This window comes from Clupea harengus, chromosome 12 (genome assembly GCF_900700415.2).
Source record: "Clupea harengus chromosome 12, Ch_v2.0.2, whole genome shotgun sequence".
NCBI lineage: Eukaryota > Metazoa > Chordata > Actinopteri > Clupeiformes > Clupeidae > Clupea > Clupea harengus.
In genome coordinates, this window is record NC_045163.1 from 12,024,608 (window position 1) to 12,050,353 (window position 25,746).

Below are 25,746 nucleotides of genomic sequence, written 5' to 3' on the forward strand. Positions count from 1 at the left end.
GTCTCTCTCCCCCTCTCCTCTCCTCTTCTCTTTCATCCTGGCTCAGGACAGAACCGTGTGTACAATAACATTTGAAGTGAAAAGAATGTGTCTGTGTGTGTGTGTGTGTGGGTGTGCGTGTGAATATTAGACAGAGAGATGGAGAGAGAGAGAGAAAGAGAGAGAGAGAGAGAGAGCGCAAGACTGTGTGTATGCATGTGCATATTAGGGTGAGCGAGCGAGAGTGAGAGAGAGAGAGAGAGAGAGAGAGAGTGTGTGTGTGTAGCATCGCGTCATGTGAACAGTGTGGACAAGAGCGAGGCGTGTACCAGCAGCACTCTGAAGAGAGGAACAGCATCACACACACACACACACTCTCCTGACACGGCTGCTCAGGATTACTGCACTCGGGCTGGCTCCGTAGCAACACACACACACTCACACACACACACACACACACACACACACACACACTCACGCGCGCGCGCAGAGTCAAAGATGCACAGCCAGGACAGCGTGCCTGATTCCTTAGCAGGTAATGAACATATATATTTGTTTCTGTTCTCTCCCTCTTTCTCCCTCTCTTACTATGTTATTGTCTTGTGCTTCAGCTTTCATCCAGTGGGATGGGAGTTGGAATAGATGATGGAAAATGGAATTGAAAGAAAGGAAAGTTTGTGTGTGTGTGTTGCACTAAATAATTCTGCATGTTGTCTTTAGTTCCAGTTTGTGTGTGTGTGTGTGTGTGTGTGTGTGTGTGTGTGTGTGTGTGTGTGTGTGTGTGTGTGTGCATTTTACACTTCAAAGACTCATTTATGTATGTGCAGAATTGTGTGTGTGTGTGTGTGTGTGTGTAGTACTTTATCACTTGTAATACTATACAACTGAGATCACTCCCATGCCTCTGTAAAACATAGAGTGAGTAAGTTGAGAGAGATATATAATTAAATACAGCGAGAGAGAGAGAAATAAAGAGACAGATACATATACAGAGAGAGAGTTATAAAGACACAATGAAGATCCACTTTCGCTATATGTTGACCTAGTTTGCAGAGAAGGCATGGAGCTTTTCATCCACGTTTCCTTCCAGGCTTTTGTTTTGCAGTAGCAGCCTGTTAATCGTTTAATTAAATACTAGCTACCTCCTCCTAGCTCAGCTTCTCTTAGCGGGAGGAAACAGATGCAGTATGCACACAAACACACATCTAAATATATATATATATATATATATATATATATATATATATATATATATATATATATACACACACATATATATCTATCTATATATATATATACACACACACACACATACAAACACACACACACACACGCACACACACTCAGCCTCTACCAGGAGGCGTAGAAGACTCTAAATTCTCTGAGTGTTTCTACTTTCCCTCTTAATTAAGTCATTTCCACTTGATGGGATTTCCACGTGCTAATGGGTTACTGAGAGGTTGTGTGTATGGGGAAGTGTGTGTGGTGGTGTCTGTGGTTAGAGGAGGCAGTCATGGGATGAATGGCTTTCCGACTCGGAAGCTGATCCAAGGGTGATGGATGTTTATTCTGTCATTCCCGGAGTGAAGTAGGATGGAAGGATAATGGTGTGTGTGTGTGTGTGTGTGTGTGTGTGTGTGTGTGTGTGTGTGTGTGTGTGTGTGTGTGTGTGTGTGTGTGTGTGTGTGTGTGTGTGTGTGTGTGTGTGTGTGTGTGTGTGTGTGTGTGTGGAAAGTGTGTGTTGTTAGTAATCAGGTAATAGTGATTTTGAGTGTGCAAGTTTCTGTGTGTGAGTGTGTGTTTTCTGAGCGTGCTGTGCTAGGTGTGTGTGTCAGTGTGCTTTTCTGTGTGTGTGTGTGCCTTTATCTGAGTGCGTCTGTATCTCAGAGGTGGAGGTATTGAAGTGACAGAAATGTCCATTACTGTAAGTCATGGCTGTATTCCCGCGTGGAGACGGTTTCTATAGTGATGAGTCCGGGAGCATGTCCACAGTGGTACTCTATAGTTTCCTCATATGGAGGAAGGAAGGATCGTATTCTGACTTTGTCAGGGGCATTGAAAGCAACACACACACACTAACACACACACACTCACACACAGACACTTTTTGGTCTCAGAATATCTGTTAATCAACGACACTATCCACACTACATGGAAAATGGAGAGAGAAGTTAATCATTACAGCCGTAACCTAGGTAACCAAGTGTAGTCTGCATCCAAATTACTCCTTCGTTGATTTGAGCAGATAAGTTAAGTAACACAATTCTATGTCTGTAGTGGGGGGGGGGGGGGGGGGGGGGGGGCACCTGACCTCAGCTGATCCACATAAACTCTGGACGAGAATAAGCAGAAACACGCTCGTACTCCGTTAAGCACGAGTGCGGCTCCGCCCTTCAAAGCTTCACGGCGTCCTCAGAGTCGATGGAGGGAAAATGTAATCCTATTAATCTGAAATCTGGTTTTGTTTTGTTATGACAAGGTTGGACAAATTGATTATAAACACAATATCTTTGAAAGTCCATCTAAGGTCTCCCTGGTTCTTTGAGGACTCAAGCTGTCTGTGTGGTTGCCCGGGGTAGGAGGCTTCAAACTGTGCTGAAAGCATAACTGCTGGTGCAATAATTGATGATTGAGACTGATACTTTATTCTTGAGGGGGCAGTGGTTTTCATCATATTGAAATAGAACAATTATCAAAGTAATGAATATCTGATTTAATGTGGTGTTGTTGGTGGTCGTGTGCTGGCAACTGCGTTTATTGTGCAACTGAGTTGAAGTTCTGTCCGAGGCAGGCGTTATCTATCCGTAGCATCATCTGCCAAGGCCTTCTCTGGGTTGTCTGATATAATGTGACCGTAAGTAGTCTACTAGCAACCTGAAAGCAGGGTAAATAGGCTAACCTATTTCACTTCACTTCTGTTCGCCCAAACCATGTTTTTTGCTGATGCTGACACATAACAATTTATGGGATTTATCGTATTGTCTCGTAGTGCCATTGGTTTGATAATAATCTTGTTTAGTTGTAGGACCCCCCAACAGGTCTGGACTAACCCCATGTTTTTGCCCCGGCACCTTTGTGTGTTTGTTTACTTTGTACTGTAGCTATATAAAAACTGAGACCACTTCATGCCTCTTTAAATAAGACCAAAAGTGCCAAAACCTCACACAAATAATTGAACTCTATGTAGTTCTTGCATGAACACCATTGCGAGCTTGTGTGCCCCATTCCAGGTGCTGCCAGTCTTAGTGACTCAGTGAATCAGTGGAGTATATCCCTACAGCTTCTAGAGTGACAGTGAATCAGTGCAGTATATCCCTGCAGCTCCTGCAGTTGCCCTCTATGCTCTCTGCCCTGTGCAAGCAGAAAAGCCAAGCAACATTTTGTATGATAAATAATTGATTGTCAATAACAACACACACACATTCTCTCTCTCTCACACACATGCACATAAACACTTTCTACAGAAACACCCAGATATAAACACACACACAAACACACACATAAACACCTTCTACAGAAACACAATCATAACATATGTACACACACACACATAACACACACATAAACACACACAAAGACACACATAAACACCTTCTTCAGAAGCACACACACAAACACACTCATAATCACACACACAAACACACACACACACACACAAACACACACACAAACACACACACAAACACACACACAAACACACTCATAAACACACACACACAAACACCTTCTACAGACCCACTGTCTCTTCCTTGCTGTCTTTCTCTCAGCACAGCCTCCTTTTTGCCGTCAAAAGGAAGCATGGCAGTTGTCAGTTCTCTTGAGTCTCTCTTCCGATTGGTCAGAATTCATTTCTATGCCTTCCAGAATTAGTTTCTCTTTACCTCCTCAGATGTGTCTGTGTGTGTGTGTGTGCGTTTCCGCTGACACAGACATTCAGTGATTCAGCAGTGGATACGGAGGAGTGTGAACTATTCAGCGGGATCTAAGAGCAACTGCCACACACACACACACACACACACACACACACACACACACATACACAGGATATCTAATTTTCTCTTGACACACACGGGTGTGTGAATCTCATTCAGGACTCAGTGAAGCGCCTCTCACTCAGCTGTGCTTGTCTCACCTCTCCCAGAACCACGGATTAAACAGACATCCAGACACGCGTCTGAAAGGAATCCATCCTCGCCCTAATCCTAAACTTCATTACTCACCTGAGATTATTTCATTCACACTGCACTAGTTTAATTTGTTACCTTTGCTGGATTTGTGGGGAACAAAGATAGGCAGAATCTGAAGAGACACTTGGAGTGAGAAGGAAGACGAAGTGTGTGTGTGTGTGTGTGTGTGTGTGTGTGTGTGTGTGTGTGTGTGTGTGTGTGTGTGTGTGTGTGAGTGTGTGTGTGTGTGAAAGAGGTCATCCACTGATATGTAGATGAAGGAACGAGTAGATCGCGCTTGGTTGGTGTTGCTATGCATTCAGATGTGTGAGAAGAATGTCAATTACAAATCGCCATTTAGCACAGTTAATGTGTGTGTGTGTGTGTGTGTGTGTGTGTGTGTGTGTGTGTGTGTGTGTGTGTGCTACCTAGCAGTTGATACAGTTTCAGAATGTGGGATTTAATTGAAATAATGGCCCAGGGAGAGTAAGGTGCTGTGAGACTCAGCAACTCTCTCCATTCTGCTCTCACTCTCCAGTCTGCTCTCACCCTCCAGTCTGCTCTCACCCTCCATTCTGCTCTCACTCTCCAGTCTGCTCTCACTCTCCAGTCTGCTCTCACTCTCCAGTCTGCTCTCACCCTCCATTCTGCTCTCACTCTCCAGTCTGCTCTCACTCTCCAGTCTGCTCTCACTCTCCAGTCTGCTCTCACTCTCCAGTCTGCTCTCACCCTCCATTCTGCTCTCACTCTCCAGTCTGGAGCTCCATTCTGCTCTCACTCTCCAGTCTGCTCTCATTCTCCAGTCTGGAGCTCCATTCTGCTCTCACCCTTCAGTCTGCTCTCACTCATCTGACGTAGCAGACTGGAGCTCCAGACTTAATAGTATACTATCAAAGTCAGGCCTTCAAAATAATGATAACAACAGCTATAGGTCACATTCACCTTTGGAAACCTTATAACATAGTTAATTGAATTTGCGAGGGCGAAACCATGTTCCTGGCGAGCCTGCCCAAACCATAAACTTGTCCCGGGACGGCAGCGCACTTCCTAAGACAGGAAAAGATACAATGGTGGCAAGAACTCATTCAAACTTGTTTGGTGAACAAGCATGGTAGGCACGCTGTCAAACAGTATTATATTCTATATGTAAAGACAACGTAATAACAGTGATTTAACGGAACAATATTTGTACAATAAAACGGAAATTTGAATCAAATAAATAAATAAATAAAACGGCAAATAAATGAACGTGAAGTGAAATGTTTGCCGTGGTGTTTGTGATAACTGTGCACCCCTATGCTTCCACACATGTCAGCCAAGATGAACCAGTTCAGAGAGTAATGTGGGGATGTACAATAAGGACTGTAGAAGTCTCCGTTGACCATTAAAAGTATTACAAAAGTCTGTTGCGTCCGCCATTAGGACACGGTGAGGACGCGCTTAAGAAACGCGGCATCACAGAGTGCTTAAGGTGAAGAGAAACAAATTAAGTTATCTATCTAACTACCTACTCATACCTACCTACCTACCTACTCATATACCTACCTACTCATATACCTCATATACCTACCTAACTACTCATATACCTGTTCAGGTTGGTCAGATTAAGACCCAATCTGGTCCAGATATGGAGGAGATGCGGGCCAGATCTGGCCCTGAGAGCTAGTGCCCCACTAAGGAACACGCCCATCTCCTTTCAGCAGAACAAGAAGGCTATTCTAAGCCAACAGCAATTCATCAGGTGGAGTCATTGAGATAAGTCCCATTCAGGGCAGACCAAAGCAGCTTGTCAGGACTTACATGCTGACAAATAGCAGTTGGTGCATTCATCTTTAACATCTAACATAAAAAGGGCCAGTGAAATTACCCAATCAATGGTGTTCTTGTCATTATTTTTAGCTGCTGTAATTGTGGTAAATGAATGGCCTGATTCTGATTTAATCAAACTGTTTTATTTCTAACCTTGACACATCAAAGAGCCGAACAATGCGTGCCACAGCCGAAACAGAGCTCTTATCTCTACCAGCCCATATGCCGAGAGAGAGAGAGAGAGAGAGAGAGAGAGAGAGAGAGAGAGAGGAGCTTTTATAGGAAATCACACACCAAATGTCAGATGTCACAGGCGACCTGCTTTCCATGGCCATCAGAAGATAATGCCCACAGCTTTAGCCTTATACTTTACAGTCTCATACCACAGGATGGCTTGCTTTATTATTCTCAGCACACACACACACACACACACACACACACACACACACTAACTGACATGCATACACACATACAAACATTCAGTGTTTATGTCCACAACTACACATTCATTCCCATATACAGAGACACACACACACAAACATTCAGTGTTTATATCCACAAATACACATTTATTGGCTCACACACACGAACACACACCCATTAACACACGCACATTCATTTGCTCCAGTTTTGGCTGGTGGTTGTAACAGTAGGAAAGGAAGCAATGTGCGTGTGGCGGTGGTTTGGGGGGGGTGACTTATTGATAAAGGTAAAACTAATTGGTGAGTGATGAACCCATACACATTCAATTCCCAACTGTTACAATTTCAACCCAGGTTGGTATACTGTTATACTGAATTACCCTTCTCGTTTTGCTTCAGAGTGCTTCAGAGCATCTCAGAGCATCTTTTTCATTACGCTGCACAACTGGGTATTTAACAACACCCTCATTCCCCTCAGTGACCAGGGCCTACTGGAAGGAATAAACCCCCAAACAATACATGTTTACATGCCCTGCAGTAGTGTAGTTTCTTTTTATTGCCTATAAAACAGCATTTAAAGCCCCATTCTGGAAGAATTGGTATTTTTTTCTACTGAGCTCCACCTAAAGTTGCGTCCAGCTCACTTTTACACCACTGTTGTAAATACAAATTGCGCTTCAAGTACCCCTAATGGACAGTATACATGTGTATTTGTTGACAAGTTAAAGGATATGGAACCGGCAAAGACAGCATGTAGACTGACAGAGGAAGAGTCATTTCACAAGATTTTACACAAATATGACTGCATCAGAGATGAACACTAACTTAACCAAAAAACTAATTTTAATTCAGTGATTTCAACATGTTCAAATATTCATTTATTAGCAGTATTTTACTAGAAAATGTGTTAAATATACGTACATTTGTTAATTTGATTTCATTTTTAAAATATGGGGAGGATGGTGTTCTTTTTCCTCAATGGAAGAGCCTCCTCTGATTCGCACACACACGGAGACACAAACACTAACCACTGATGTCGCTCTGAAACAGGATGAGACATACAGCATAGAACTGCCCTGTAGCTGCTGAAGGCAACACTTAACGCTGCGGAACAAACAAGCACAGAAACAGCTAACACTGCGGATGGGCTGCAGCCCGGTATATCCTGCTGTGGGCTGCATGCGGGCCAGAACTGGCCCAGATCTGACCAAGTGTCAGCTCATCTCCAGGGAGAGACTTTAAGCTAGGGCTGAACGATTTGGGATAATAATCTAATTGCGATTTTTTTCCCCCAAATATTGTGATTGCGATTTAATATGCGATTTTTTTTTTTTTTTTATCCAAATTTTTTCCCAAGTCTTAATGAATTTGACTAACACAATATTAGATACATTAGATACATTTAGTGTAAAATATTATTTCCCACATTTTAAATTTTTATTTAACGGCTCATTACAGAATCAAGAACAACAAATCGGTGGCTTTGCCACTGTGAATTTAAGTAATTTAAACAAAGTCATTGTAAGAATAAACACAATGCATGCACTTTTTAAACACTATTCAGCCCTACTTTAAGCCTCAACAGAGATGCTTATACATGATACATCACACAGGCGTGCCATACAGGGGGAGGTGTGTATATATGTGTGTGTGTGGTTCCTTTCCGTTGCACAGGCATGTCATAGAAGGGGAGGTGTGTGTGTGTGTGTGTAAGTGTGTGTGTGTGTGTGTGTGTGTGTGTGTGAGGTTCCTTTCCGTTGCACAGGCATGCCATACAAGGGGAGGTGGGTGATGGATTTCTTTTATTTTAGATTCCCACCCCTCTAAATTTGGGCTGCACTTGACTCAAAGCAGTGTGCTTTTGTGTGCTTCAGTGTGTGCAGTGTGCTTCAGTGTGTGCAGTGTGTGCGGTGCTGAAAGAGGGGTCTGTGTGAAGAACACACCAAGACAAGGTCAAATCAATTTACCTGTACAATCTCTTTAACTCTCTCTTTTCTGTCTCTTTCTGTGTGTGCGGGTCTGTGTGTGTCTGTGTGGGAGTGTGACTATTAATTGGATGACCTTCTGAAGATGTTCTTGACCTTTTCTGAGCTACTTTGCTTCCTAAATAGGAACACACACACATACACACACACACACACACACACACACACGTTCATGCACAGAAACACAAAAGCTTTTTAAATTGAAATCCAGTTTCCCCTCCTATTTAACTTTGTTGAAGCCCGCTGAAGTCTCCCACCTGTCCTGCGTTGACCCTGAGCACAGGTCTCCTCTGGGGCGTGCTGTACGCAGTTGGCTTAACTGTCAGTGAGGACACTGAGCTCATCATCACTGGAGAAGCCAACAGCCCTGATAAAAACTGTACAAGTACTTAAGGCATTGAGCTAAAGCTTTAAATATTGTTAAACCCGGACAGAAAGACAGACAAGTTGGTAGATAGGTACGTAGGTAGGTAGGTAGGACCAAATCATCATGTAAATAGGTTGTTCTGCAGGAACCTGTTAATGGCCATTTTGTAGTGTATGTGTATTTGATGGCTTTTGTGTAATGTCTAAAGTTTGGTTTCGATATCTATTAACTGGTTTTTAGTGGAGAGTTTGGTTTTGACATGAAAGTTTGGAGTTTTTGAAGATGAGTGTGCAATTTCAAGAAATTTGTCTTTGCAATTGATAGAATCTAAATGAGCACGCCAAACTTGAACGGACCGGAGACGCAGTCAGGATTTCTGGAGTTTATTTCAGCGTGGAGACCCCGTCTAAGCGTGTTGCTCAGAGAATGGCCTACCTGATTGTAGAATATGTTGGCATTAATACCATTCAGTTAGGTAGAATACGGGGGGGGGGGGGGGGGCACACACTATAGGTGATGGCAGGAAGGGGAGACAGTGAGATGGAGGGGTTCCCCTATGGGGGGAGGGGTGATAACAGAGGACAAAGGGTGATAGCAGGAAGGAGGCTATCTGGGGGGAAGGGGTTCTAATGCCAATGGTTCCGGTCTCAGAGACAGACAGAGTAAACACCCAGGGTTATGAGTTACAGAATTAGATGATACAAAATAGCAGTAGAATAGCTATTTTCGGTTCTATCACAATCAAGAACAACTGTAAAATATATTATTCAAACATACTTCTACTTGTTAAAGACAGACAGACGGTCAATCTTTCGCTCGATAAAACATACAGTATGTTATGTCTGATGTTAGGGTTGGAACACCAGTGGCAGTCGCCTACACATCAGATGTCTGTTGTTTCTTGCCATGTTTTCAGACCCTTTTGTCTGCCCCCTTCTCCCCCCCTTTGCCATGTTGTCTGCGCCCATCTCCAGACTACTACTGGATAATAGAGTCCTCTCCCCTGAGCTCCTCTGCTCTCTCATGTGGACTTGCTCTTGGCATCATCGCTGGCCAGCTCTTCTGCTAATGCTCTGAAATATCGGCTTCAGAGAGACAATTACTATCACTGTATAAGGTGCCACTATCTCTCTCATATCACTCTCTCTCTACCAGACATAGTATTGATTGTGTGTGTGTGTGTGTGTGTGTGTGTGATTGTTTGTGTGTGTGTGTGTGTGTGTGTGTGTGTGTGTGATTGCCCTCGAATGTGCCAGCAGAGAGTGCTTGTGTTGAGGTGCATGTGTGTTTGTGTTACTGCTTGTGTGTGGAGTGTGAGGAGTGTGTGTGTGTGCCTGTGCATGTACTGTACTGTACGTGTGTGTGTGTTGTGTGGGATGTCTGTGTACTATACGTGTGTGTGTGTTTGTGCTGTTTGTGCATGCATACCCATATTGTGTGGGATGGCTGGGTACACACAGATGATCAGAGATGCTGCTATTGATTGTTTGCTGAGGGGCAGAGAGTTTTAAGCTTACTGTGCCACTCACTGGCCTAATGATGTTAAATGATCATAAATCTTCCCGGTCTTCCAGCTCTTCTAATCAATAAAAGCTCATTCTATGAACACATTCAATACTTGCACACGCACATGTGCACACACACACACACACACACACAAACACACAAAACCCAGTAAGTGCTGACACTAAGATGGTTTGAATAAAATAATCTACTCACTGAAGAAGGTAAATGTACCAGATGCTGTTACAGTTTTTTCCAGTCATTTTTACACTGGTCTCAATATCATGTACACCTTTTTCACATTCACCATATCAGTAGCCTATCATGGATCTGGATCTAAACTAAACTGTTAGATAAACTTAGACTAAACTGCAGATACCTTTGCATTGCTTAGATACAAAATTCAATGACCGCTTCTTCCGAAATGTATGAATACCCGTCAATGTCAATGTTAACCACCAGCAAAACTTTTTTGCTCTGTGCAAAACAGTCAACATTCAGTTAAAAATTTAGATCACTGTAGATGAAAAGAGGCTGTATTTCGACAGACAAATGAAACTATACACATATTATTCTGCTTTTTGTGGAAAATGTATCAGTTTTCTGCTTTGTTTTGCTAGTTTGCAGTAATACACAAGTGGTAATACAGCATTTGACAGTATTTGAAATGTGCGTGTGTGACGGAAACATTTCGATGTAGTTGTCACTGAAGACATTCTCCCACTATTGCTGCTGTATATGTTAGTCATGGGTTATCGATGAGGAAAAGGTGACCCAAAAATGCAACTGCAATGAAGGTCTGGTGGCACTTACAATAGCGTCCTTGCATTGCATTGAACCCAAGTCGCTACTTGTTAGACAACAACACTAACCACTGTACTACTGACAACATTCGTCACATGTGGTACATTTACCACACTCAAAAGTGGTATCTACAGAATTGTGACAAACCAACAGATTACAGAAGTTTGTTCTTGGTGTCATGACAACTGCTTGCCTTGAAATATTTGTGGAATATGGGTTTTTTTAGGGGTGGATAAGATGTGCTAAAGATTTTTGTCTAAAGATTCAAGGCAAAGGAGAATGTTGCTGTACTGTAAATGTATTGTAAAGTTCATAAAAATGTTACACTAAATTCAGAGGACACCACAGATTAGTGCTTCTGGAATCAGATTCTGTCGGGGATGTAGGATACCATCAGCTTTGCTTCTGGAAGCTCTTGAAAATCTCAAATCAGTCATCGTTCGTATCACACTCAACATCCTCATGATGACAGGTGTGTGTGTGGGTGTAGTGGAGGGAGGGAGGGATGTGTGTGTGTGTGTGTGTGTGTGTGTGTTGACTTATGTAGCATTGGAGAGGATATCGTATAACTGACAATAAGAACTCAATACTGTTTCTGTTTACCATACATAACATGCTTGTATACATGCTTGATTGGCCAACAGAAGTCACATGACCCCACAAAATATAGGAGGGAAAGGAGACCTGGGATTAAAGTCTTTCCCTTTCGCTCTCTCTTTCCTCCCTCTCTCTTTCTCTCTCTCCTCCCTCTCTTTCATTATCTCTCTCTTTCACTCTCTCTCTCCTCCCTCTCTCTTTCTCTCCTCCCTCTCTCTTTCTCTCTCTCCTCCCTGTCTTTCATTCTCTCTCTTTTATTCTCTCTCTCCTCCCTCTGTCTTTCTCTCTCTCCTCCCCCTCTTTTGTTCTCTCTCTCCTGCCTCTCTCGTTCACTCTCTCTTCCCTCCCTCTCTTTTGATCTCTCTCATTCTCTCTCTCCTCCTCTCTCTCTCTATCCTCTCTCTTTCTCTCTCTCCTCCCTCTCCCTCTCCCTCTTTCTCTGTCATCCCTGCCTCTGTCTATATGTCACAGATTCTCTCCCTATCTGTATCTCCTTGTCTGCCATCTTGTCCTCACCCTTTTCAGTGTGCTGCACTGTCTCACTCTCCTTTTCCATCTGTCTTTCTCTCATTCTTCTTTTTTACAACCCCTCTCTCTCTCTCATTCACTCTTTCCCCCTGTCTTTCTTCTTGACCTGGCTTTATTGTTCTCTTTCACGCTGTCTCTCTTTCATACACACAGACACACACACACCTCGTTTCTCTGTTGCCCTCAGCTGCTATCTCTGCATCCTGATCTGTCTCTATTGCCCTCTTGTCTGCATTCATCTCTATTGTGTTTTTCCCCTAATCCACTGCTCTTGAGTGGGTGTGGTTGTGGGTGTGTGTGTTTGTGTGTGTTTGCGTGAGTGCATGCATGTGTGGCTCTGGGTCTCGGCCGGTGGAAAGACAGCACTATGACTACTGATCAGAGTCTTTAGCTGCTGCACATTCCAAAATGCGTTCTCCATGGAAGTACAATTCATTGGCGTTGGCATGGCAACAAACACATTAACTGACGAGAGTAGGCAGAACTTTTCACTGCGTCGTTAATTTGGTTGCTGGGTAACATTCCGGAACTTCACTTAGCTTTTATTTGGCATCCTTTTGCAGCAGCACCTGAATGCTTTGCCTTCCTGTAAGAGTATCTGACATTTTCGGAATGCATGACTGCCAGCTATGAAAATAAACTATTGGTTTATTAAAGTGTTTATAAACATGTTATAACCATGTAGCTGTGTGTGAGTACTGCTCAGGGATGTATTCAGAAAATAGGTACATGTTCCCATCCTCTGGCTCTAGGCTATAATAACTGCCAGTCTTGGACAACTACAAGCAACACAGACAACACAGCTAGTTTTATTAGAAGTAGCTTTTTTTCACATCCTGGTCAGTGTTATTGATCAAGTGAAACCTGTGGGTTACTGCAGAACACACACACACACACACACACACACACACACTATTCTCAGACTGTACCACACAGCCTATAGGTTAGTGTTGAACTAGCAGGCTGCACGTCAGGGAAGAAAATGGAAGACACAAGGTAATTTGTTGTGTGTGAAACATGAATGCTGCACAGCCTGGAGTATCAGAAGCAGAGTGTGTGTGTGTTTTTTTTACTTTGCACGTATTTGTTGTGTATTAAAATACCTTACAGTAAGCTCCTCTCTCTCTTTCAGTCTCTCTATCTCTCTCTTGGTGTGTGTGTGTGTGTGTGTGTGTGTGTGTGTGTGTGTGTGTGTGTGTGTGTGTGTGTGTGTGTGTGTGTGTGTGTGTGTGTGTGTTGCGGTATCATCTACTATAGCGCCCCATGCAGAGTGTGCCTGCGGTCATGTTGGGATGGCCAGAGAGGAAAGCATGACTCCATGACCCACATACTTTAACTGCCTGCACAGGGACCAACAGCAGGAACACACACCAGTCTGACACACCTACTGCTCCAATCTCTGAAAATACTTTCCAAAAACAAACACTCTCACTCACTCATTACTCACTCACTCATCACTTACTTACTCACTCACTCATCACATACTTACTTACTTACTCACTCACTCATTCATTATCACTCTCTCACTAGAATTAGACTTCTCAATTAGACTTGTGTACTTAAATATTGATACAATGCTGATGGTGCAATTGTCTGATCTGTTGTTGAAACCAGAGCTTTCTGTTGGAAATATGACTTTATTTGTGTGTTTCCTATGTCCTTGTGAAAGTGATGGACACGTTTAACAGCAGAGTTGAAGTGCTGTTTGTGGCAGGCGTTGTTACTTATTATTATCATTTTCTTGTCTTTTTGGTCCTTCCTTCCCATTTTGGTGTGCTCTGCTATGCTTCCCTGTCTCTGAAAGCCTCAGCAGATGACAGCACACAGCAAGGCTATCTGTGATTTTGTCACTCTCAAACATGGTGTGTGTGTTAATATTTGCTTTTGGGCTGTCATTCCCTGTCCATTCCCCCTTATCATTCTGTCTGTGTGTGTGTGTGTGTGTGTGTGTTCCGCACAAATTGCCTCGGCACAGATTCCTAGTTGTCTTTCCACGTCTCTAAATCACTCTTCTCTTTCTTCCTTTTTTCCCTCTCTTTTTCCCTCTCTCCATATTGCATGACTCTGTAGTGCTCTCACTATCTCACCCTGTCTCGCAAACTGAAATTCAAATTACACTTCATTGAAATACAAGAAGTGTGCTGTGTTTGCAAGCCAGAAAGTGAAAAGACACAAAAAATGCTACTGTTGACAAAACCAATATCCCCAATATTCTCTTGAAGTGGTCTAATATCGAGTTCTGCTGTTGTGTTTGTTATTTCGTTTGCTCTAAGCAAATTGTTTTTCTTTCTTTCTCTTCATCTCTCTATATTTATCCTTTCTTCTCCCCTCCCTTTCCTCCCCGCTTCCCTCTTCCCCTCCTCCCTCTCCTTCTCTCTCTCTCTCTCTCTCGCTCCCTCTCTGTCTCTCTCTCTCAGACATGGCAAGGTCATCAGGTCACTGGGTGTCCTGTGGTCATCCGTGTTCAGAACGAGCCGTGTGGAATCAAAAGTACTGCGTTGTCACAGATTGCCAGATGCTGCTGCTCGACAAAGAGGAGGTAGGACACACACACACACACGCACACACACAAACACATCCTCCCCCTCTTCTCCACCAGAATGAGATGCAAAACACCCCAGATGGCCCTGATCTGGCCCTGATCTGGCCCTGATCTGGCCCTGATATGGCCCTGATATGGCCCTGATGTCTTCAGAGACAACTACATCTCTATTCTGCCTGTATACATTTCAATGCAAATATGACCACATTTGTATAGATGACCACAAGGCTGCAAACAAAAAAACTGAATGCATTTCCCACTTAAATCCCCAAAATATAGTTTCATACTTGGACAGTGATCTGAATGCATTATGTTTGAACTGAAAGTTAACTGTTTTGAAGAGTATCTAAATTTGAGCAAATTAGTTCTACTGATATAGTGAATGTTTTAAGTGTTTTGAAAAAGTGAACTCCAGACTGGCTATCTCACAAATGCCTGAGCTTTCACAGACAGATGACCTGCCTGTGCTCCTTCTGGGCCCTAATCAAAGGTTAAGAAGCATTCATATTTGCTTCAGACTGCTATGAGAAATACTGTCTCTGTTTGACGGCTGGACAAGTGGATGACAGTGGATGTGGCAATGAACTCTGTGTAGCCTAGCATGAAAGAGCAGGATGAGGTGTGTGTTCACCTCTGACTGCAGTGTGAGATGAAAGAGCAGGATGAGGTGTGTGTTCACGTCTGACTGCAGTGTGAGGAGTGTATTTCCTGACGGAGTCGGTGGGAGGAGGAGTGTATCCCGAGGCGGAGGTGCATTAGCGCTAACGTTAGCATTAGCCACCTGTGCTGTTCATTAGCTCAGCAGAACAAAGACGCCCATGGCCATTGAACACACGCACACACGCACACACACACACACACACACCAACGCACACACACACATACACCAACGCACACACACACACATACGCACACACACACATAGACACACATACACACAGACTCACACACACACATATGAAATGGTGACAAACTGCAACACTAATTCAGCCCATGCTTTTTCCTTCTACCATTTTCTCTCTCTCTCTCGCTCTCTCTTCTTTTTCCTTCTTTTTTACTCCATCTCTCTATTTCTACCCATCTCTATCTATCTATCTCTCTCTACTTTTATCCATCCATCACCCTCTCTGCTTCTTTCTGAGTTCCCAGTTCCCCTGTTCCCTCTGTCATCCCTATGTCTTGCCTTCCTTATATGGACCAGGTGTCTGTCTTCTTCCTGTCTCCCATACTCTCTTCCCTCTTGTATCCGTCTCCCTTCTCTTCCTGTTCCTTTATTTGTTCCAGTCTCCAATCACTATATTTAAACTCCTTTAACTGTATTTGGTTTTTCTAGTTTTTTTATTTAACACACACACACACTTACACACAGACACAGGCACACACACACAAATATATATACAATACTAACATACAATATGTAGACACATGAAGGTACTTCTTGTGGATCCTTTGAAATGTTTGGCTGACAGTGGACATTACTGTGAGATGAAGAAAAGACTTGTGAGAACACACAACAAAAGCAGCTTCATCCTTCCCCATCTCCTTGCATCTCTTTTCTCCAGCTGTAAATACTCCACATGGAACCTTCCCCTTAGTTGACAAAATATATACCTCAGTAGTTTTTTCACAGCTTCTTTCAAATCTACTAGCCACAGAATCGTTATACTCTTGACAACGATGAGGGGTGCTTTATGAAGACAATGTAAAGAACCATAATGTGCTTATACATGTTTCACTAAGAACGCATCCTACTGCAGCTGAGATTGAGGAGATTCAGCCTCTGGCATTGATATGCTATCGACTGGAAGACAAGAGCCAGCAATACATTACATGCACCTCATACAGCCAGCCATTACATGCACCTCATACAGCCATACATTACATGCACCTCATACAGCAATACATTACATGCACCTCATACAGCCATACATTACATGCACCTCATACAGCCATACATTACATGCACCTCATACAGCCATACATTACATGCACCTCATACAGCCATACATTACAGGCACCTCATACAGCCATACATTACAGGCACCTCATACAGCCATACATTACAGGCACCTCACTGCAACCAGATCCCGCCATTTATAGCGCTGTGTGTGTGTTGGATGGGTCTATATGATGCTTCTGATGTGTTTCTCTGTGTTTTTGTGTGTGTGTGTGTGTGTGTGTGTGTGTGTGTGTGTGTGTGTGTGTGTGTGTGTGTGTGTGTGTGTGTGTGTGTGTGTGTGTGTGTGTGTGTGTGTGTGTGTGTGTGTGTGTGTGTGTGTGTGTGTGTGTGTGTGTGTGTGTGTGTTTGTTGGGTGGGTCTATCTGGTGCTACAGATATGTGTGTGTGTGTGTGTGTGTGCTTAAAATGCAGTATGGGATGTCTGCCTAGTGAGATCCACCCGTCCAATCCACCCCTACAGTCATTCACATATAGAGATGGAGAGAAAGAGTAAGAGGGAGGCGGGGGAGAGTGAGGGGGAAAAGTGGTGTGGATGGGGAGGGAGGGGAGAGATATGCAGAGAGAGAGAGAGAGAGAGAGAGAGAGAGAGAGAGAGAGAGAGAGAGAGAGAGAGAGAGAGAGAGAGAGAGAGAGAGAGAGAGAGAGAGAGAGAGAGAGAGAGAGAGAGAGAGAGAGAGAGAGAGAGAGAGAGAGAGAGAGAGAGAGAGAGAGAGAGAGAGAGAGAGAGAGAGAGAGAGAGAGAGAGAGAGAGAGAGAGAGAGAGAGAGAGAGAGAGAGAGACCAGAGGAAGACTGTCAAGTGGAAGATATTGATGGATCAATAAAAGTAAAAATGCTGAGAGACATAAAGATAGCAGGAAAAACAGAAATGGCGAGAGATGGACCACTGGGAGAGAGAGAGAGAGAGAGAGAGATGGACTACTGGAAGAGAGAGAAACAGAGAAATAGAAACATGGACCACAGGAGGAGACAGAGAGAAATGTGCACCATTGCGAAGAGCATAATAGAATAATGCAGCCCAATAGAGAGTCTTGAATTACAACCCACCCACAAACCCCTATCGTAATCCTGCTAGTTTACATCTTGGAATGTCACAGCTGTGTGTGTGTGTGTGTGTGACAGGGAGAAACACCCCAGCACACAAAGCTGCCATATCAGTGTCCCCAGAGCCGTTGCAGAGCAGAGAGGAAATTAATCAATGCACAACAAACTCAAATAAACAAATATTTATAAACACACACAAATAAATAAATAAATAAACACAGTTGATGTCAAAACATGTCTGGTAGGCTGAGAAATAGTGCCATTGTTGGTACACACACACACTGAGGTGCCTTTAGTGGTATTATGACAATATATGAAAAAAAAAGCCTACAGTCCTATTTGTGTGTGTGTCGGTGTGTGTGTGTATTCATGAGTGGGGTGTCAGTGAGGGCATTAGTGCAGCAGTTACATAACACCATCAACCCATTCCTTACTCCAGGTCCTTAGCCAGTACTAAACTCCATCACTTATTTATCACACACACACACACACACACACACACACACACACACACACACACTCTCATACTGCTCTTTTCAAGCACACACACACTCATTCTGCTCTGTTCAAACACACGTACACACACACTCATTCTGCTCTCCGAGCACACACACACACACACACACACACACTCATTTCGCTCTCTTTAAGCAGACACACACACACACACACACACACACACACACACATACACGTATTCTGCTCTCTTCAAGCACATGCTCACCCATGTGATTTGCTGAACCATGCCATCCTGAAGCGACACTGTGAGCTGTTAGCAAACACATTCTCCTGGGCAGGGACAGAGACAGCAAGCCCATAAAGGTGTGTGTGCGTGTGCGTGTGCACTTGTGAGTGTGTGTGTGTGTGTGTGTGTGAATGTGGTAGTAAAGGACCATCTTCTGGAGAGGTGGGCATGAATCTGAAAATGCAAAGGTTATGACATGCACCAGTGCTCAGTAACTAGGCGCACACACACACACACACACACACACACACACACACACACACACACACACAGGGTAGCAAGGGGCCAGCAGACTGAAGCGGTCAGGGCTACCAGCTCTACCTAACAGCAGCTGGTAAGACTCACAATCACAAATGAACAGTTTAAGCAGTAATTACTTGTTCTACACATGCATGATCTCACACACACACTCTGTCACCCACCCTCTTACAGACACACACACATGCACACACCGCACACTAACACACACACTCTCACACATGCAAGCATGCTTGCATGCACACACACACACACACACACACACACACACACACACACACACAGGCATCATATCCCCACACAGACACACAAATAAGCATTTCTGTTTATGACACGAGTTAGAGTGGGGTTGGTAAAGGATACAGAATAGGATAAGGATGTGCAATATTCTTTATGTGTATTGCATGTCTTAAAAATAGCTACAACATCAATATTAATGGGTTCATCTTATTCAGGAATATTCAGGGCCTAAATTCTTTGAATCCAGACTTCCTAAGAAAGGTACAGACCTCTGGCATCCTAATATTACAGGAGACATGGAGTAGAGGAGATGTATCCACTAGCTGCCCGATAGGCTTCAGGGAAATACAGTAGTATTGTCATTGATATAACTATGCTAGGGGTGCTATGATATTAGAACAGGACAATGTTGTATTTGTCTGAAAATAAAAAAAGGCAGTCTCTACAACCAAAGATATTTTCTCATGTGTAACATATATCCCTCCTTCTGAATCACCTTACTATAATGAGGAACGTTTCTTAATGGAGGAGATCAGCCATTTTCAGGCAAAAGGCAGTGTTCTAGTCTGTGGTGATTTAAACGAGAGGACTGGAGTTGATCCAGACACAATCAGCACACAAGGAGACAAATATATCAGTATATCAATAATCATCTACTCAAAACTTGAGAAACGATCACGACAAACAAAATTTAGGTGCCAGTCACCTCAAGCCTCTAATTCTCCTCTTGGCAGCAGGACAGTAGACTACGCCATTACAGATATTGATCAGGATCATCTTAGGGCATTCATAGTCAGCTCACTAACGCCATTATCAGACCATAACAAGAAAGCAATTTACTTAAAAAGAACAGAATTCAACAAGACAATCAGCGGACCTACTCAACTGCCAAGTATAGAATATTCTTAGATGTATAAATAAGACTATAATGACCAAAAGGTCAACATAATCAACTGCTACTATTTCTCGTAGTTCTAAACCAAATATACCTCAGCAAGGCATTAGTTTATTACTGAAGGACATTATAAATATATTTCATCAATCAGCAGTCATGAGCAATATGGTCAAAACACCAAAAACCAAAGGGAAATCTACATCTACATTTTTTTTGATAATGAATGTAAAAATACACAGAAAAAACTCTTTAGAAACTCTCTTAAAACTTTCTAGTCTAAAACAGGGACCCCTATAATCAAACCCTACACCTTCAATACAAATAAATGCTTAAAGAATACAAACAAACCCTCAAAATGAAGAAGGTACAACACACACATCATCTTCTTAACATAATGGAAGAATCTATTAATGCAAACAGCTTCTGGCAAAACTGGAACAAACTCTATAAAACCAGAGAACATTTTGCGATCCAAAACACTTAAAGTGCCTCAATAGCATCCAAGCTCCGTTGTAAACAAGAGAATACAAAACTCCATCAAAGAGTTTGAAAATACCAAATCTGATTCTTGACAAAACACGGGGCATCTGACCACCTTTGCCTTTTCCATACAATTATTAATAAGCACGCATATCGAAACAAATCAAAAGTTTATGACTGTTTCGTTGATTTTGAAAGATTTGATATGGAACAAACGCCTGTTTCTTAAATGACTAGAAAATGGGATTGAAGGGAAACCCTTTGACAAAATAAAATCTACGCACCAATATAATACATTCTCTGCAAACATATGAAACCCTGAAGAAATGTCCTCCCAACAACAAGGCATTAGAGAAGGTTGCATTAAGCCCCACCCTATTCAACCTTCATAAAAATGAATTGGCCAAAATAGCTCTTTAGCTCCAGGCCCTTGGAGAGAATTGGAGGTTAAGGGCCTTTAATTGGCTGATGACCTTGTCATAATGTCCAAAACTTAAACAGCCACCAGACACATGAAAGGAAGGAAGAAAGAAAGAATAATTAAAGCCTTACTATTTTTCTTTTTTTTTATCCATGAATTAATTTGAATTAATTTGTTATTTTAAAATTATATATACCATATCATACCAACACTGCTCCATGTGAAACATTTTTCATTGCATTTTGTAAAATTCTTGTAAAAGCTAATTTGAATTTGAGAGAGAGATAGACAGAGATAGGGAGGGAGAAAGAGAGGAAAGCGAGAGATAGGTTTAAAATTCCTTTATTCAATTATACTAACTTCATCACATAATTACACCATTAAAACACATAAAACATTACAACCTCCATCCGACAAGTTGTACACCATTACATTAATAAAGGAAAAAAGGAAAAGCTCACCTCAGCCCTCCCTCTGGAAACCACGTGTCCATCATCTCCAACTTCACACACCCCAAGCCCTAGAGAAAGTCATAACATCATTAACCGGTTTATGAGAAGCATTTTCAATTTTCATGCGACCAGACACCATTCCCTGAAAAACCTCTCCAGCCTCAGCTGAACCCGTCCCCAGTAACTTGTTCTGTAGAATCCTCCACCCATCTTTGCTGACCCAAACAAAAAAATCAACAGACCATGCACTTCTTCTTCACCTTGTAAACTTTTCAGTTAAAAAAAAATACAAGAGCATCGCTATTCTCCATTCTTCTGCACCCTAAACAACCTTCCCCATGTCCTCAGCATGGGACAGTACAATGGAGTCAGTTTGTTCAAATCAGAGAGAGAGAGAGAGAGAGACACAAGGGAGGTATGTGCTAAATGCTAAAGAGCATCACACTATCACAGACACTTTTACTCTCACCTTTCTGTCACTCCTTTTCTTCCTGTACCCCTCCCTTCTTATCCCTCTTCATCCCCCCTTCACAGTTTCACTCTCACACTCTGACTTTTATCCTTCCCTCCTTCTCCCTCTTGATTTATTCAGTCCTCAGCCCCCTCTCTCTGTCTTTATCTGTTGCTATCCCTCTCTCTCTCTCCTTCCTGAACTTCCTCTTTCGCCTACACTGCAGTCTTCCTCATTCCTCTCAGGTAACATCTCTCTCTCTCTATGGCTTTGGCCTCTGCAGTTGAGACCACACAAGATGAATAGTTTCAACCGTAATGTCATATGTCCTCATTTTAATTTCATTTTTATTGGTTTTTCTTTTTGCTAGTCATCATACAATATACAAGATATTGCTTTACATCAAGGTTCCATCCATAACATCAGTCAATTCATCACCCAGTCTCACATGAATAATTCATGTGTAATGTGAAATATTTGAGTTTGTTGTTTGTTGTACTATTGAAAGATTGAATGCATTGGCTCTTGATCACTGTTGTTGACCTACGGTAGAATGTATCAACAGCAATGTCAGATCATTCCTAATTATCTTTTACCCACCCCACCCCTTCACCCCTTGATACATAATCAAGTGACAATACAAGTATATTTGAAAGGTTCAATATGTCCTGTAGGGTGAAAGCAGGTTGTGTTACATGTCTGCGTAGGCCTGGTGTCATGTAGCAGTTATATACTGATATATACTATATACATACTATATAGGATAGTTTGTTGATTCCTGATCTGGCTAAATACATCTTTTAGAAGATTGCTCTTTCCTAAAGCATGCCTGACATTTAAGTGAAGGTAACTGATGAAAATAAAAGATGTACAAAGACAAGAGTCATTGCATATCTTTTTTGTCTCTCTCTAAGCCTGGCTCAGGTACGGTGAAGGAGCTTGTTGCTGCTCTTTTCTCTGTGGAGTTTTCCAACCGGGGAGAACAGCTTTCCGGCAGAATGAGCTTCTGTTCGGTGGCGAAACCCAGAGCCGAGGGGGCCGGTGAGGCGGCAAATGGGTCATGGAAACACAGTAGGCAAGGGAGAAACTGGAGGAGGACAGAGGAGGAGGAGGAGGTTGATGAGGAGAAAATAGAATGAGAAAGAGATGAAAAATGATGAAGGGAGGATGAGAGAAAGGAAAGAAGATGGAAGGCGGGAAGTGGTGGAACAGGATTGCAAGAGATGGAACAGGATTGCAAAATAGGACGAGATGAAGGACGAGATGAAGGAGTGCAAGAGAAGAGAGGGATACAGACACATTTAGAGATGACAGCAACATACTAAACTTTAGCTCACTAGTCCAAGTCTCCAAGCAGTATTTCATGCTCACCTGCCTTCTGTTGGATTCCCTTATTGGTGTAATTAGTGTGTCTGTAAAGCTCAATCTGAACACTTCTTGTCCTTAATGCTCTACTATTGTCAACACCTCTCTCTCTCTCTCTCTCTCCCTCCCTATCTCTCTCTCCCTCTCCCTCTCTCTCTCCATCCCTCTCTCTATCTCTCTCCCTCACTCTCTCTCTCTCTATCTTTCTCTCTCTCCCTCCTTCCCTCTCTCTCTCTCTCCCTCCCAGGTCCATCCCTTGCTCCTGCAGGACAGACGGACGGACCCCTCTAAGGTCCGCCTACTGCGTCGCACCATTAGTGTTCCCGTGGAAACACAGTTTCCAGAGTTCCACAGTCAGCTGTCCACAGAGAGCGGTAAGTCTGAACAGGATTGGCTGCTCGCTCTCTCTCTCCTTCCCTCTCTCTCTCTCTCTCTCTCTCTCCCTCTCTCCCCCTCTTTTTATTTGGCTCTGTAGTTTTACACCTGCTTGAGCAATCCCTACTAATTGAATTGATTGCTGGCTAGGTCCTCTCCTCTTTTTGGGTCGTGCCAGGGAGCCCGTTTCTTCCTGTACCACCCAGACACCGAAAAGCAGTGCATGATGGTGTACATCCATTCCTCTGATCATATAGACACACACCCTGATCATATAGACACACGCCCTGATCATATAGACACACACCCTGATCATATAGACACACACCCTGATCATATAGACACACGCCCTGATCATATAGACACACGCCCTGATCATATAGACACACACCCTGATCATATAGACACACACCCTGATCATATAGACACACACCCTGATCATATAGACACACACCCTGATCATATAGACACACGCCCTGATTATATAGACACACAGCCTGATCATATAGACACACGCCCAGATCATATAGACACACGCCCAGATCATATAGACACGCCTTGATATACACACGCCCAGATCATATAGACACACACCCAGATCACGATCAGGCTGCCTTTTTGTGCTGTGTGTACTTCCCCTGGCAAAGTACAATGCAGTGCCATTTCATATTCGTGGGTATTTTTCTCCCTGAAAGTCCTCTGTCAACAGGCTTGTAGTTACAGTGCTGGGGGGATGATCCACAGTCAATGGGGGCCCACATAAACTCCGGGAGGATGTGTGAATTACTGTAATTACACAGAGCCCAGACAAATGGTGCATCCCGGGCCGCCCTCTGTGGGTGGGTGAGAGGGATAACTGTTTTTGCATGAGATTAAAAGAGAGAACCATGACAGCAGTTCTGAGGGATGGCAGAAACAAAGGGAAGAGGCTGAGGAAAAAGTGATGGATTTTGAGTGTTGTTTCTTCAATAGACCAATAGAGGGCGATCTTGCATGTGATTTAACGTGTCTACTGCCATAGTTTGCTATGCGTTCAGTGAATGATATACATTTCTTTGCTGACTTTGGTCTGTGAGTCGGTTCTGTTTCATTCTTCCATTTCACACACAATCTTTACGCGGTCTGACAAGCTAGCAGCCTGTTTGGAAGACTGTGAATAAGGCAGCTGTGGATTTGCACATGTTTGTCTGTTCATAATTTGTTCAGCTGTTCACTGTGCAGAAAACCTGGAATACTTTTCATGCTTTCTATGGCAGTCAAATGTTCTTCATAGGCCCATGTAGATCTATAAGAATTAACACTAGCAGGACACAGTATTAACACTAGCAGGACACAGTGTTAACACTAGCAGGACACAGTATTAACACTTTTATTTTAGATCGGTTCACTAAATGAATAGCTTGGGCCCCTTCTACATCCATGTTTTATTTGAATGGTGTGTTGTGTGGGTACCTGTGCTGCAGTACTGTGTGTAGTTTCACTGTATGTGTGGGTTTAATTTGGGATGTTTCTTTTAAAAGTGTGTGTTGTGTATTGCTATATCTGTTGTCTAGAAGTGTGTGTTTCATTGAGAGCCCCATCTGTGTTTATGAGCAGTGAGAGCACTGGGGTGAGGATGCTGGCTCATCACCGTCTCAGCTGTCTCATCACCATCTCAGCATTAGTTTAGTTATGTCTCCAATACTTTACCTCTATCAGATGTCTCTCTCCTTCTTTTGAACTCTCTCTCTAAAGTCTACCTCTTTAGGTCCCTAGGGTTGGGGTCTCTAACATCTCTCCCTGTCTCCATCCCCATCTCTCTCTCTATATCTATCTATCTATCTATCTGTATCTCTACAATCCTTATGCCTGCTCAGTAAAATGTCAATGCAGTTAGAGTGTATGTGTCTGTCTGTGTGTATGTGTGTGTGTGTGTGTATCTGTGTGTGTCGTTGTATCTGAAAGAGATTGTCCCAGCAGACTGTGATGTTCCTTTGAGGTCAGAGGTGTGGATTTGCCAAGTGTCAGGGGATAGAAGCACTTTATTACAAGGACAGATTATGTAAGAGGGTGTGGGGGTGTGTGTGTGTGTGTGTGTGTGTGTGTGCGCATGTGTATTTGTGTGTGTGTGTGTGTGTGTGCGCGCGTATGTGTATTTGCATATGTTACGTGGTTGTTCACATATGTGTGTTTGTGTATTAGGTGAGAAGCACAGGTTATCAATGTGTGTGTGTGTGAACACTTGTATGTGATGAATGCATGTTTAGTGTGTGTGTGTGTGTGTGTGTGTGTGTCAAATAAACCAGCAAAGAGAACAAAATGTGACTTTCCTCTTTTTTTCGTGCATACTCTTATTCCCTTCCTGGGTCATAGTGTTGAA

General features: G+C 43.0%; 1 protein-coding gene across 1 annotated transcript in view; it reads left to right on the forward strand.

Annotated features, from left to right (window-relative positions):
* si:dkeyp-72a4.1 (uncharacterized protein LOC100148058 homolog) overlaps positions 1–25,414 on the forward strand; it is a 37,925-nt gene extending 12,511 nt beyond the window's left edge. The window contains exons 2-4 of the mRNA XM_031578070.2: positions 14,578–14,699; positions 23,260–23,386; positions 24,984–25,414. Of these exons, the coding sequence (XP_031433930.1) occupies positions 14,578–14,699; positions 23,260–23,386; positions 24,984–25,000 (266 nt within the window). The 3' untranslated portion in view covers positions 25,001–25,414. The remainder of the gene's footprint in view (positions 1–14,577; positions 14,700–23,259; positions 23,387–24,983) is intronic.
* The last annotated feature ends 332 nt before the right edge of the window (positions 25,415–25,746 follow it).